The sequence below is a fragment of the Canis aureus genome, chromosome 11 (assembly GCF_053574225.1).
Source record: "Canis aureus isolate CA01 chromosome 11, VMU_Caureus_v.1.0, whole genome shotgun sequence".
Classification (NCBI taxonomy): Eukaryota; Metazoa; Chordata; class Mammalia; order Carnivora; family Canidae; genus Canis; species Canis aureus.
The window spans coordinates 43,918,816-43,933,605 of record NC_135621.1 but is presented as its reverse complement, the minus strand read 5'-3'; the positions used below and the strand labels follow the sequence as shown (position 1 = coordinate 43,933,605).

At 37.2% G+C, this 14,790-nt stretch overlaps 1 protein-coding gene across 50 annotated transcripts in view; it reads left to right on the top strand.

Moving 5' to 3' along the window:
* The window catches only part of MAP4K4 (mitogen-activated protein kinase kinase kinase kinase 4), a 191,392-nt gene that overhangs the window by 170,441 nt on the left and 6,161 nt on the right, over positions 1 to 14,790 (top strand). For 32 of the 50 annotated variants that reach the window (XM_077914979.1, XM_077914982.1, XM_077914998.1 and 29 more), the window contains 6 exons: positions 80 to 250; positions 4,133 to 4,276; positions 9,073 to 9,207; positions 11,590 to 11,690; positions 13,421 to 13,570; positions 14,133 to 14,292. In XM_077914979.1, the coding sequence (XP_077771105.1) occupies positions 80 to 250; positions 4,133 to 4,276; positions 9,073 to 9,207; positions 11,590 to 11,690; positions 13,421 to 13,570; positions 14,133 to 14,292 (861 nt within the window). Of the gene's footprint in view, positions 1 to 79; positions 251 to 4,132; positions 4,277 to 9,072; positions 9,208 to 11,589; positions 11,691 to 13,420; positions 13,595 to 14,132; positions 14,293 to 14,790 lie in introns of all 50 variants that reach the window. The other 18 variants (XM_077914952.1, XM_077914964.1, XM_077914958.1 and 15 more) reach the window with 1 other exon arrangement.

Sequence of the window (14,790 nt, the reverse complement as noted above, 5' to 3'; positions counted from 1 at the left end):
ACTTTAGATGTGGTAGGAGAGGGAGACAGATGCAGCATTTGTGTGTACAGAAGATAATTTCAATTGTACTCTGTTCTAGTGGGATTTTCCTGTGATGGAATGAGACCAGAAGCCATAAGGCAAGATCCTACCCGGAAGGGCTCAGTGGTCAATGTGAATCCCACCAACACTAGGCCACAGAGTGATACCCCGGAGATTCGTAAATATAAGAAGAGATTTAACTCCGAGATTCTGTGTGCTGCCTTATGGGGTAGGTATCTTACGGCCACTGTGATGTCATTTTTTTATTTTCCTGAGGGTAGACTGGTCTTTTAGAGAAGGTAGTATTTTGGACAGTTGGGGGATTTTGTAAAGAGTTGTTGAGACAGATAAGTTGGAAGACTTCTGTAATGCGTACCTTTGTTACCTTCTCCTGCAGAATCATGCAGGTGTATGTGCGTGCTTGCACTCTTTTCAGCCACCAGGTATTGGAATGGAAACTCCTCTCCCATTTCTTCATGTAAAGAAAAAAAGTGAAAAGATGAGGACATTTGATTTGGTCCTTACTTACAGGGAAAATGAAGAAGCCTATTGGATTGTTTTTTAAATGCTTCAGTTTGACATTTTTTCCCTGCTCTTCATGACTTGAGCCTAACATGGAAATGAAGCTTTTAAAAGCAGTTTGCCACTGGCCAGAGTGTACAGAAGGGCACTGTGGTGCCGTGCCGCCTTTCCCTGTTCCATCTCCGCAGTGTTGATGTAGCTTCTTCTCACAGCTTGAGATGCCATGAGACATTGTGCCTGGGGAGGCCGCCACATGCAAGACTTGCCCTCTCATTCTGAGGCTGGCCTCTCTGTTGCTCCTGCGCCATCACCTTCCCCACTACCGCAGACAGACCCTGCTCTTGGCCTTCCCTTGTCTTCCAGTCCCACACTTTGTTCTTGTTCTTCTCCTGTCTAAACCCCGAAATCAGCTGTTTTTAGCAGGGACCCTGTTTCTGGTCAGCTCCTTCCTTGACAATGCAAATGTGAATGGACAGAAGACATGTGATCCATTTTGGTTTGAGTGCACTGCACATCAGCCTCAGCGTGTGGTTTGTTGGAATGTCCATGATGGCCTCCAGGGTGACCAAATCGACCCTCCTGTCCACACCCACTCTACCCCTCACCCCCTAACCTTACCCAAGACTTGAGGGTCTCGTTGCTTGCCTCCTGAACTTCACGATGTTCGTCATTCCTGTTGTTAAAGAGGGGGTCTGTTACTTGTTAGAAGTTCTCCTTGTTCACCTTCTAGACTTATCTGTCTGTTGACTTCTCTCCTGCCCCTTTCCCAAGCTCCTATTCGGCCTTCTTTCAAGGATTTCAGGAGAGTCTTCTCCCCTTTGCTGACATACCTACTTTCTCTTTGACTCTTTGAGTCCTGGATTTCTGTCTTTGTCACTACCAAATATCTTAAGTCCCTTAGTGATCATAAGGCCTTTTTTGTATTAACCCCATAGGTAAAGGTAATAGTAGACACATTGAGGAGATTACTGGAATCCTGTAAGGCAGCTGTCACAGCATTGTCCCCCATGGTCCTGTTAAGTGTTGCTCTGTGAATGCCAGTTGTGATCCCATCACAGGGTTGAATTCCATCATTTTTCTTTCTGAAGGCCCTTTGTGGGGGGATTGTATGTCATCAAAATTTGTACATTATATTTAGTGTAGGAAATATGTTAATAAGTTATTATTTTAAAATTGCTAAAGTAGTTTTTATCCAGAAAGTTTGCACTTGGTAGCAGTCTTACACTGATTTTATATTCCTCTATTGTCCTGCAAAGTGCTGGACACCCATTTTTGTGCCATTAACTGATTTTGTAACTAAAATCCTTCTTTTTTCCTAATTAACTCTTTAGTACCTCAGAGAAAAGAGAGTATCTCGAGCTTGTGTTTTTAAAATTGCAGTGGAACTTTCTATTTTATCAGTGTGTGGAAAGGAGGGATAAACAGATGACTTAAAATTGAAATGTTTCTGTAAATTGGTATATTCGAGTTGTTCCTTGGCTTGGGGCACATTGGTGGTGGGCTTCCTTAAACTGCCTCTGATAGCTAAGCTAAAATGTAAGATTAAAAAAAGCCTTTTAAGTTAAGTTTTAAAATGAGCCTTTTAAAGACTTAGACCCAGAAAAGTTAAAACATGTACTATGAAAGAGCTAAACTGACAAGAGGAGAAAATTCAGAGGGCACTATTAAGTGTGGTAACTCATTTAGGGTCTGCTGATCAGGTTAAGTGGGGTTTTTGTGCCTCCTTGGAACAGGCTAGCCTCAAGCATTCTTTTTTTTTTTTTTTTTTTTTAAGATTTTATTTATTCATGAGAGACACAGAAAGAGAGAGGCAGAGACACAGGCAGAGGGAGAAGCAGGCTCCATGCAGGGAGCCTGACATGGGACTCGATCCTGGGTCTCCAGGATCATGCCCTGGTCTGACGGTGCTGCTTAACTGCTGAGCCGCATGGGCTGCCCTCAAGCATTCTTTTTTAATCACGTTACATAACTATATAACTTTTGTTTTGCAAGTTGCTATATATTTATTATATTTTTGTATTAAGACAGTTTTTCCATTTGCAGCCAGGATTATTTTAACACATTTTGAACATCATTATTTCCACTTTTTTTTTTTTTTTAAACAAAATGTCTACACCCAGCATGGTGCTCAAGCCTACAACCCTGAGATCAAGAGTCACATGCTCTACTGACTGATCGAGCCTGTACCCCTGTTCTCATTCTTAATAGTAAACTGTCTGCAGTTTACTACAGAGCTTTGCCTTGTAATATCATCATAGAATTTAAAGGAGACTTTAAATCACATGTTATAGAGCTCTTAGCCATTTTTTCCATCAACCAATACTGGATTCCTATGAATACAATTGCAGTACCTAGTACAGCTTACCTTTGAGCAATTAGCATGTAAAGTTTAATTATATTTAACAGTCAAAAGGTTTAAAAATCATGTTTATAAAAGGTTATTGTGGCATGCAGCTTAATTTTTTCATAGGCCCATAATTTCAAGGTGGTTATTTTCCAGTGACTGTTAATATTCCTTTGACTACTAATAGTACTTTACAAAATTACACAGTGCTTGGAAATACATAATGGAGAATTACAAGGTAGAGTGTAAGTGCCTATATATGCTTTTTTGTGTGTTTATGAAAAGACTTTTTCAGCTTTTGTCTTTTATTCCTTTATTCATTGCTGTAAAATCTTGACTGATAATTGGATGCTATTTATTTTTGGAAACCACAAATAATGGAAAGATTTCAAAGGCTCACACTTTGGGTAGTTATCACCGGATGCTTTTTTTTTTTTTTTTTTTTAAGATTTTATTTATTTATTCATGAGAGACACATGGAGAGAGGCAGAGACATAGACAGAGGGAGAAGCAGGCTCTCTGTGGGGGAGTCTCATGTGGGACTCGATCCCAGGACTCTGGGATCACATCCTGAGCCAAAGGCAGACACTCAACCACTGAGCCACCCAGGTTCCCCATTACCAGATTCTTAATATGGATTTTTTTCAGCTGCATTTTATACTGAAGATTGGGAAGATAACTGAAATACTACCTGAAATGGAACTTTTAGAATGGACTGTATCTGGCAGCAGCTCTATCAGTTAATGTCTTGTTTTTCTGCTGCAAGTAACTGTGAAGCTAATTAGAATAATCTCACTTAGGGATATGGAGGGAAAACATGAATAAAAATGTCCTAATATAGTTCTGCATTGTTAGGGAGGTAGACACTATAAAATGGCCAACCTCAATGCTTCAGCAATTTGTAACTCATCGTTGTGAACCTGGCACTCTGTTAGTGAAGTTCCTATTTAAGTTTGAATGGCAGTACCATAACCACATACGTAAATTCCAGGTTTCCAACTTCCCCAAGATCCCCAAAGTGGTTTTCTCTCATACCTTTTTCCAGATAGAAATATTTCATTGTCACTCCTCTATGGTGATTTGTTGTCATTTGGTCACTTTAACCTCTGACTATTCCAAGCATTTCTTTTTGTGGGTGAGTTACGAAAACCACTCCTTTCCAGATAGATAGTGTTATCTTTTCTATACAACCACTGTTTGCCACAGAAAGCATAAAATTCAGGTCTTTCTGTATCCTTAAAACAGGAGTGAATTTGCTAGTGGGTACAGAGAGTGGCCTGATGCTGCTGGACAGAAGTGGCCAAGGGAAGGTATATCCCCTGATCAACCGAAGACGATTTCAGCAAATGGATGTCCTTGAAGGCTTGAATGTCTTGGTGACAATATCTGGTAAGTGTTCATTTAGTAAAGCAAGATTACTTCCCAGTACTAAATTCTATTAGCTCATTTTTTTGAAGTAATGGCTAAATGAGGTACAGCCATAGCATGGTTTTACAATAAGGTGATAAAAAAATGTATTCAGATGTGACCCACAAGTATGCACTGAACCTGTGGCTCCTCTAAAGAGCAGTTTTGACAGGCACAGGGACATGCATTCTCTAGTAGACACTGATCCACATGACGATTCTCCACCTCATTGCTGGTTGGGTTTAATGTGGCTTCTCCAACACAGAGGTTTGTGTCCACTTCCACCCACAGGACTCTTTCATACAGAAGGAACTGTGCTCTTCCATGATGGTAAAAGTTTACCTTATTATATTTTTTCTTACATCAGTTAACACCTAATATGTTTCTTTCTGCAAGGAGTATTTTTCTCATATTAACTATGTAATGTGTGTTCGTTGTAGAAAATAAACTACTGCAGAAAAGTAAGAGAAATGAAATGTAAAATCAGAGACACTTTTCAAGTTTGACTTTTCAAGTTTTAACTCTAATCTTAAGCATACACACTAAAAGGGAGGAATCTGCATAAAAATGGTTATATTTCAAAAATACAGAAAATAATAGAAAATAATTACATAATAATGACACCCATGTACTGATTAGCTAGTTTTAACAGGTTAAGTATAAATATACTCTTGTATGTGCAGTTAGCACCCTGTCCAGCTGTCCATGGTAACCACTGTCTTGGAATGAGAGTGTATTCTATTCATTCTATTTGCCCAAATCATGTAGCTTGCTCTTTCTGTGCCATTAAACATTTCTCCATGACATTGATTTTATGTGACTATAGAGTTTCTTTGCATACATATTCTAAAATTTATTTACTTTTGTTGTAAGTCTTTCAGTTTATCCCTTTTTTCTCTCTCATACATTTTTCACATACATCTTGTAGCTTAATTAACCATTATGCATACATATCCATGTTGCGCAGATAATAATATCCTAATAATTTGTTTTATTGCTGGTGTCAAGAGTATGTAAAATTGAAACAGTTTAAATAGGCCTTAAAATAACCAGCAGCAATTTTGATTTAATCATCTGCTAGCCCAAGCTTATATTTTTTTATATGTAACATTTCTTGGAGTTATTTTAGTTTTCAGAAAGGTTTTTGGTTGTAAGTAAAAGATCTTTGTTGAAATGCAGAAATTTTGCCATCTAGCTCATACTTTAAATGAGAAAACAGTCGTTTGCAACTTGAGTATTGATGGGGAGCGGGTTTTAAAATTGGAGCAAAAATAAATTTGCTGCTAAAAGTGATTTAAACTTCATTTTATGATCCAGTGAACAAGATGATTAATGGGAATCACTAATCAGTTGACACCAATAATAATTTTTCAGTCTACTTTTCTCTACTTTTCTGTATTCTTTTCCTCTTTTTGTAGTTTTTAATGGCTTTTACAATCATGAAGTAATAATGTTAATTGTGGGAAGCTTCAAAAAGCTTTCTTACCCTAAGAAAAAAACTTAAGGTAGCATTTTGTTTTATTCTTCCTATCTCGGAGACAACTCTTGTTGACATTTTTTTATATTTCCTCATTAAAAAAAAAAGATTTTATTTAGTTATTTGAGAGAGAGAGAGAGACAGAGAGCATGAGACAGTAAACACAAGGCAGGGGTGGGGGGAGGCTATCACCAAGCAGGGAGCCCCATGTGGGGTTCCATCTCAAAACCCCAGTATCATGTGACCCCAAAGGCAGACGCTTAACCGACTGAGCCACCAGATGCCTCTCTTCCTTCTCGTTTCTATACATATTTATCACGATATGGCAATGGAACACTATATACATAAAACTCTACATGGTTTTTGTTTCATTTAACATTTTGAATGTGGGAAATTATTCAATAAAGTCTTCAAAACTTAAAAAGATTGAAGTATGGTATAATACAGAAAGTGCATAGATTATAACTATACAAAAAAAGATTATAAATACACAGTTCAGTGAATTGTCACAGTTAGAATCCATCTACCTAGAATCCATTCACCTACCCTGGTGAAGAAATGCAGCAATCCCAAGTAGCCCAGAAGCTCCCCTGCAGTCCCTGTTCTGCTGTCTCCCAGTCACTGCCTGTCCTGGTCTCCAGAGGGAAACACTGTTCTTTAATACCTTAAATTGGTTTTACTTTCATTGAACTGAATTCATATAAATGGTAAAACAATAGGCATTGTTTTGTATCTGGCTGTGTCTTTTTTGAAAGCATCTTTAGATTTACAGAAAAGTTGATCGAAAAATTAGAGACAATTCCTGTATTACCCCCACTCCCCACCTCCAATTTTCATGATCATCTGCATTAGTGTAGTACATTTGTTATAATTGGTGAACCATTATTAACACATTATTAACTACAGTCAGTGTTTTACATTGAGGTTCACTCTCTGTGTTGTGCAGTTCTGTGGGTTCTGACGAATACATAATTATCCACCATTACAGACTAATTTCACTGCCCTAAAAATCCCCTGTGCTCCACCTATTCATCCATCTCTCCCCCAAAGTCCCTTGCAACAACTGATTTTTTTTATAACTCTATATATGACCTTCTCCAGAATGTTATAGTTGGAATCATATAGTATGTAGCCTTTTCAGACTGGCTTCTTGATGTTAGCGATATGTATTTAAACTTCTTCCATGTCTTTCTGGACTTGATAGTCTTTTTAATTTCTTTTTATTGCTGATTAATCTGTTGTGTGGATGTGCCATTTTGTTTATCCATTCACTTATTGAAAGACTTCTTGGTTGCTTCCAAATTTTTAGCAGTTAGGAATAAAGCTGCTACAAATATTGTGGACAGCTTTTTGTATAGACCTCAGGTTTCAGCTCATGTGCTTAGTTAAACACCTAGGACCATGACTGCTGGAATGTAAGGTAAGAAGACTACATTTAGCTGTAAGAAATAGCCAGCCTGTCTTCCAAAGTGGTTGTATCATTTTGAATTCCTACAGGCCACAAATGAAGAGTCCCTTCTGCTCCACATCCACATCAGCCTTTGATATTGTTGGTGTTTTGGATTCATGTAGTAGTATTTCATTATTTTAATTTTTAATTCCCTGATGACATGATGAGTATTGAGTATCTTTTCACCTGCTTATTTGTCACCTATATATGTCATCTTTAGTGAGCTATCTGTTAAGGTCTTTTGTCTATTTAATAATTGGGTTGTTTGTTTTTCCTACTCTTGAGTTTGAAGAGTTCTTTATATTTTGGATACAAATACTTTAGTTTTGCAGATATTTTTTTCCCCAGTTTGTGGCTTGTCAGCCCATTCTCTTAACAGTGTCTTCTGCAGAACAGATGTTTCTAATTTTAATGAAGTCTAACTTCCCAATTTTTTCTTTCATGGATCATGACTTTTTAGATAAAGTCATTGCCAAACCCAAGGAGATTGTACTTAGATTTTCTCCTATGTTATCTTCTAGAATCTTTATGACATTGTATTTCATATGTGGGTCTAAGATCCATTTTGAGTTGATCTTTGTGAAGGGTTCAAAATCTATAAATCATTTTTTTGGTATGGGTTATCCAGTTAGTTTAGCAATGATTGTTGAAAAGACCATCCTTTTTCCACTCAGTTGCCTTTGTTCCTTTGTCAAAGATTAGTTCATTATCTTTGTGTGGGTCTGTTTTTCCTTTTTGATAACCCACATTGTCTTGATTGTTATAACTTTATAGAATCAATTTATTAATATGTATGAAATAACTTGATAGGATTTTGATTGGGATTACATTGATTCTATAGATGGAATTGAGTAGAATTGCTGTCTTAGCAGTAGAGTTTTATAATTATATATTTTTTTGTTTTTAGTACTTTTTTTTTTTTAAGATTTATTTGTTTTTTAGAGTGAGGGAGGGGAGGGACGGGGAAGAGGGAGAGAATCTCAAGCAGTTTCCTTGCTGAACATGGAGCCTGATACTCAGTCTCGTGACCCTGAGATCATGACCTGAGCCAAAATCAAGAGTTAGACTCTCAACCAACTGATCCACCCAGGCGCCCCTGTTTTTAGTGCTTCTGCAGGAGGTGCTGTGTTTTTAATTTCAAATTTCCAATTGTTTGTTGCAAGTATATAAGAAAGCAGTTGACTTCTATATATGAACCTTGTAACTTGCAACCTTACTATATAATCACTTATTAGTTACAGGTTTTGTTTTATAACCAGTTCTTTGGTATTTTCTACCTACACAATGCTGTATTTATTCCATCCCAGTTTGTATACCTTTTATTTCCTTTGTCCTATTACAAAGCATTTTAGGAGTGGTAAGTGGAAACACCCTTCCTTTGTGGTTTATGGATATTATCTGTTTATATAAGTGTAGGTTCTTTATTCTTTTAAAATCTTTTCTTCTGGGATGCCTGAATAGCTCATTCGGTTAAGCGTCTGACTCTTGATTTCAGCTCCTGTCACAGTCTCAGGATTATGAGATCGAGTCCCATGTTAGGCTCTGTGCTCAGTGTGGAGCCTATTTAAGGTTCTCTCTCTTCTGCCCCTCTGCTCTCACTCTTTTTCTCTTTCTCTCTCAAATAAATTAATAAACAAAGTCTTTCCTTCTAACTCAGGCCTATACCTGATATTGATTCTGTAGGAGTTTCAGAGTCCATCTGAATAGCTTAAATTGAGATGCTAGTAAAACTCATAGAGTTGGTGCCCTTGGAACGATATTTATTGTTCGTTGGCATTTCTTTAGCTACTGTTGTTACTAATGATATCTACTTTGAATATGTGTATAAAATATTTATATTTGTTTTACTAGGCAAAAAGGATAAGTTACGTGTCTACTATTTGTCCTGGTTAAGAAATAAAATACTTCACAATGATCCAGAAGTTGAGAAGAAGCAGGGATGGACGACTGTGGGAGATTTGGAAGGATGTGTACACTATAAAGTTGGTAAGCTCCGGGAGGGTCATAAGGGTTTTGTTTTGCACGGTTTAGTTTCTGATCCCTCTGGCTTATTTCTGCGATTATGTTTGTAAGGCATCTTCTAATCCTGAAGTGTCATCTAGACTCACAGGGCACGTTTTAGCATAACATTGTTCATTCCTGCTGCTTACTCTGTCCTCCATCCGTCTCATCCTTGCGGTTCATCTTGTAAGCGAGGCTTTTCACCTTCCTCTTTTACGGTCCACATTCTTCTCTGTAAGCTGTGGCCACAAGAAGCTTTCTAAGGAAACCTTGCCAAAGGAAAGCCAGCCAATTTGGATTCTTGCTTAGCGCTTCAGGCCTATTCTCCATTTAGAGGACTTTGGGTCCTTGGCATCTACTGATAGAACATTTGAGACTTTGACCAAAGAACTTGTCGTTTTGAATGAAGTGCACTATGCAGAGCTACTGTGCTACTAAATGAATCTAGCTGGTCAGCCATTGTTTCATAGCAACTGTCTTCTTTTTTTCTTGTTGGCTTACAGTCTGTGGTTCATATGAAATAAGAACTCACAAGAAAAAAATGTAAAACAAATTTTTTATGTATGAGAAAAATCAAAATACTGGTACTAATGTTGAAAATACAGGGGAAATAATGGAGTTTAGCCAAATTAAACTTTTATGGGAGAGATGATATACTGTAATAGAATTTGAAATGGGAATTTGAGAAAAGCAACAAATGGTCTCTAGAAATCTAAGACTGACTAACCCTAAGTGTCCTATTATATATTGATTTCTGCTAATTTTTTTTCTAAGTTTATGAAAGTATATACTGTAGTCCTCTGCTTCCAAGGATATTATAGTCCTTTACTCTTATATATATGATCTATCTACAACTCTCAGCTCATTGATTAATAATGACTACAGGCACAGTCATTCCAATTATCTTGGAATGATTCTGTGTTGCTAGAAAGTAGTACTATCTCCTTGATTAAATTTTTGGATTAGAATTTTCTATGTTGTGTTTATGTGAAAGAATTGTTGAGGTGTAACTACAATCCTCTAAATCTAAACTTAATGAAACAGACCAAAACAGGTAAAATGTACATGAATAGATTATCCTATAGGGGGAGCTAGAGGCAGATGTTAGATTGTGCTGCTGGGCTTTTTTCATCAGAACAAAACCGCAATCCTCAGACCTGTCATTCTTGCAGAATGAATCACAAACATTTTCTGAGATAACAGTGTACAGTACCATTCATTCATTATCTTTATACTTCCAGGAAATTATATTCCATTTATCAAGACCTGTGCTGTATAGTATAGTTTTCATCAAGAATAGGGGCAACTTAAATTTGTATTTAATTAACACAAAATAAACTTTAAAATGTAGTTCCTCAGTGGCAGTAGTATATTCCAGGTACCGATAGCCACATACAACTAGTGGCTATCTTATTAACAGTACATATATAAAACCTTTTCATCATTGCAGAAAATCCTTCTAAACAGCATTAATTTGGACAACCTCTTATAATCCTTTGTGTCTTAATATTAGTGTCAGTGATTTATTTGAATAGTGACAGTATATGGAATTTAACAAAGAGGCTTATCAAGTTAAGCCATCTCTCATGTGCAAAGGAAGAATCCAGTAGTAGTAGCATGACATCAGATAGCTTATAAAGAAACTGGTAGGGTGGCATGTGCAGTCACAGCCCCTCAGAGAATCTGGGTGGGTTTGTTTGTTTATAATGGTGTAACCATGTTTGTTTATTTATCTAAATTTTGTTAACATATAGTGCAGTATTGGTTTCTAGAGTAGAATTCAGTGATTCATCACTTACATACAACACCCAGAGAGCATCTGTTTCTAAGCAGAGGTGCCTGGCTGTAGGGGAACCAAAATAGCTTTGTAAAAAAGGCATTTTCAACTATACTTCCTTTACTACTGCTCTTTTCATACAGAACTTTAGGTAGAATTCAAGTAGTCACTACCTCTGTAGATCAGGAAGTGGTTTGAAGTGATACTTAACTGATTAACCATATCATTATCCTTTTGAAGTCATACTAAGCCCCTAAGACTTCAGAGTTGTATGGCTGGCATTGTCCTTGATTATTAAATACTTGCAATCTAAGAGGATTAGGAACATTAGTGAAAGTACTCACTGATAGTAATTAGAGTATTAGAGTTGAATTCCATACATCATCAAGAAAGATGGGAACAGCCTGAATCATACATAAAAGTATTAGGAAAGGAAACTCTGAGATTTGATCACTCAGTAATTTTCTCCTATTGGTCTGAATGACTCAATAGAAGGCCTATTTAAAAGTTTGCAAAAGACAGCTAACTGAATTTAGATTTCCATGTTATTCTGACCTGTGCTTCTCTTGTTTTATGTTTGTTGTTTTCAGTAAAATATGAAAGAATCAAATTTCTGGTAATTGCTTTGAAGAGTTCTGTGGAGGTCTATGCGTGGGCACCCAAGCCATATCACAAATTTATGGCCTTTAAGGTAACAGCATCAAGTGTACTTGCAAGTAGCCTCAGCCATGCATGTGTGACCAAGAGCCAGGCAATAAATTTCGAAACTCTAAACAGTTAAGACTGATGATTTTAAAAAATTGTGAAATAACACAGTATACAACTTTATCATAAAAAAGGCCATTTCCAAAATAGTAGGCCTTACTGTCTGCTTTCTGAGCCCTCAGAGTATGAGAAGGAGAAAGCTAAAGGTTTGGCAGACACTTCGATTGATATGTCAATATGGTAACAGAAGAAAGGACAAAATAACACCGCCTCTATTTAAAAGGAGACCTTGACCTTCTACCTGAAGTCTTGCATGTATATAAAGATTTAGATATGTTCTAATAGCAAAAAAGTATCCAACAATAGGCAGTTGAAGGTGTATCTATTCAATAGAGTACTAAAAATTAAACTATAGAAATTCTTAATGACACAAGGAATATATATTATGCTTTAAATAGAAGTTAAAAACATGAGTAATACATCATTTTTGTTTAAGGGAAAAACTAGAAAAATCTTAGCAGTTTTCTATGTGGATATTTTTAGTATTTTTTATAATTCTAGAGTTTACATTAGATACAAACTTAGGAAATTGTTAATTAAAATGATATTACTATGACATTAGATATTATAAATAATTTAATAACATCATTTCTAATATTAGACACCAAATCTTAAGGATATCCCTGGGACTCTCTTAGTGCATATCAAGCAATTAAGAATTTTTCATCCAAAATGGTTCTGTTTTTATTTTTTAAAGATTTTATTTATTTATTCATGACACAGAAAGAAGAGGCAGAGACACAGGCAGAGAGAGAAGCAGGCTCCATACAGGGAGCCCAATGTGGGACTGGATCCCAGGTCTTCAGGATCACGCCCTGGGCCAAGGGCAGGCACTAAACTGCTGAGCCACCCAAGGATCCCCTGATTCTATTTTTTAATAGTTTTTGATACATTTTATTATTAAGAGTAAGCTTCAAGTGTTTGGAAAATTGACATATTTAGACCGCTTGTTGTTTGATTCCCCAGTAAAGTTGGATAATGGGGTTACCATATTTGTTTAAAAAATAAATCCACTTATTATTGACTAAAAGTAATTGGTTATAAAATCACAGTTATATTCTGAGATCTGGTCTTAATATTCTTCATGTGCCAGGTGTATTCTAGTTGCTTTTATAAATATATTGTTTATATATGTCTTGTGAGCTATAGGTATTGATACTTTTGAAGAAATGGGGTCATCCAGGCTATCCCAGTACAGCTTTTCATCACCATATCACCCTAGTCAGGAAATGAAAGTAGAAGTCTATATGGTGACTATGATAACCTTGCTAAACATTCTCAATATATGACTCCTACAACACCTCCTTTTTCTCCATTGTATGCATTTGAATAGTAGAATAATATGCTACAGAAAGTCCTGATTATTTCACTTTAGATGTATTTGTCACCAAGACAAACAGCAGAGTGGAATTCTTGGGTCAGGTAGGCAGAATTTGCAGCATGGCTTCTGGAAGAGTTGTCTTCCATCTGCTGATTGACAGACAAAAGCATAGTAAATTAAAGTCTTATTTTCTAGAGGATTTTTGCTTCTGGTTGTTGCCAGATTGGCTCGGTAACTGTGAAATGAATAAGTACCTTGGGTTTGGTTTCTCTAATTTGATCTATCAGAAATAAGTTCTACTCTGTCTTACTGTTTCTCTCTTTGTTACTTTGTAGTCATTTGGGGAATTAGTACATAAGCCATTGCTGGTGGATCTCACTGTGGAGGAAGGCCAGAGGTTGAAAGTGATCTATGGATCCTGTGCTGGATTCCATGCTGTTGATGTGGATTCTGGATCAGTCTATGACATTTATCTACCAACACACGTAAGAAAGAACCCACACTCTATGGTTGGTTGACTGGCTTCATTTTGTTTTGACTTTTTTCTTTACTCTGCTTAGTGAACTAACACAAGCAGGGATTCCTTACTTCCCCTTGGTATGGGGGTGAGTATTTAAACAATGTACCATTTTCAGTAGCTGCATGCTCTGAGACAAATGGAAATCCATTCTCTTGGCTCTGTGAAGCCCTCCTGAAAACCTCTTAGCCTTGGCTTTGACTAACATGGGATGGACGTGGGGGCAGTTGCTGGCAGTACAGAACATCCCTGGGTTGGAGGTGGTTTGGGAAACAAAATTTCTTAATGGAATCCACAATCCAAACTTGTTCCAGGGGCCTCAGAAAATGTGAACTAGTAGAGTATGTGACTTGGAAAAGGTAGTTTTTGAGATATATTTTGCATGGGTTTTCCAAAATTTTATTAAATTGCTGTATTTATTCACCAAGAATATTAACCAATGCATTCACCAAGACAGCCTTTTTGAGCACTTTTGCAGGGATAGAAATAACCACAAACATACTTCCCTATGCTTTGTTCCTCTTCTCTAGATCCAGTGTAGCATCAAACCCCATGCAATCATCATCCTCCCCAACACAGATGGCATGGAGCTTCTGGTGTGCTATGAAGATGAAGGGGTTTATGTGAATACTTATGGAAGAATCACCAAGGATGTGGTTCTGCAGTGGGGAGAGATGCCAACATCTGTAGGTAGGTATCACTCAGGAAGAGATAGCATTTGTAAAAGTGGAGTCTTCTCTAAAACTGCATTATTTATCACACCAGTTTTATGTGTTGTTTAGACCTTCTGGTCATTTAGCAGAATGGTTGTGGGGGAAAAAAAATAGAATGAATAGAATGGTTGGCAATAGATAGTGGAAAGTGAGACGACTGTAGACCACAGGACTGGTCAATCATCTATTTTAAAACAAAATCCAAGTAATTATTGAACACTTCTAAAACTGTCATTGGAGCACCTGAGTGGCTCATTGGGTTAAGCATTTGCCTTCAGCTCTGGTCATGGTCCCAGGGTCCTGGAATCAAGCCCTGCATCAGGCTCCCTGCTTAGCAGGGAGTTTGCTTCTCCCTCTCTCTCTGCTCTTCTCCCCCACCCCCACCCCCGCCCCACCCCGGCCCTCACTGCTGTTCACCTCTCACTATCTCTCTCACTCTCTCAAATAAGTAAAATCTTAAAAAAAAAAAATAAGA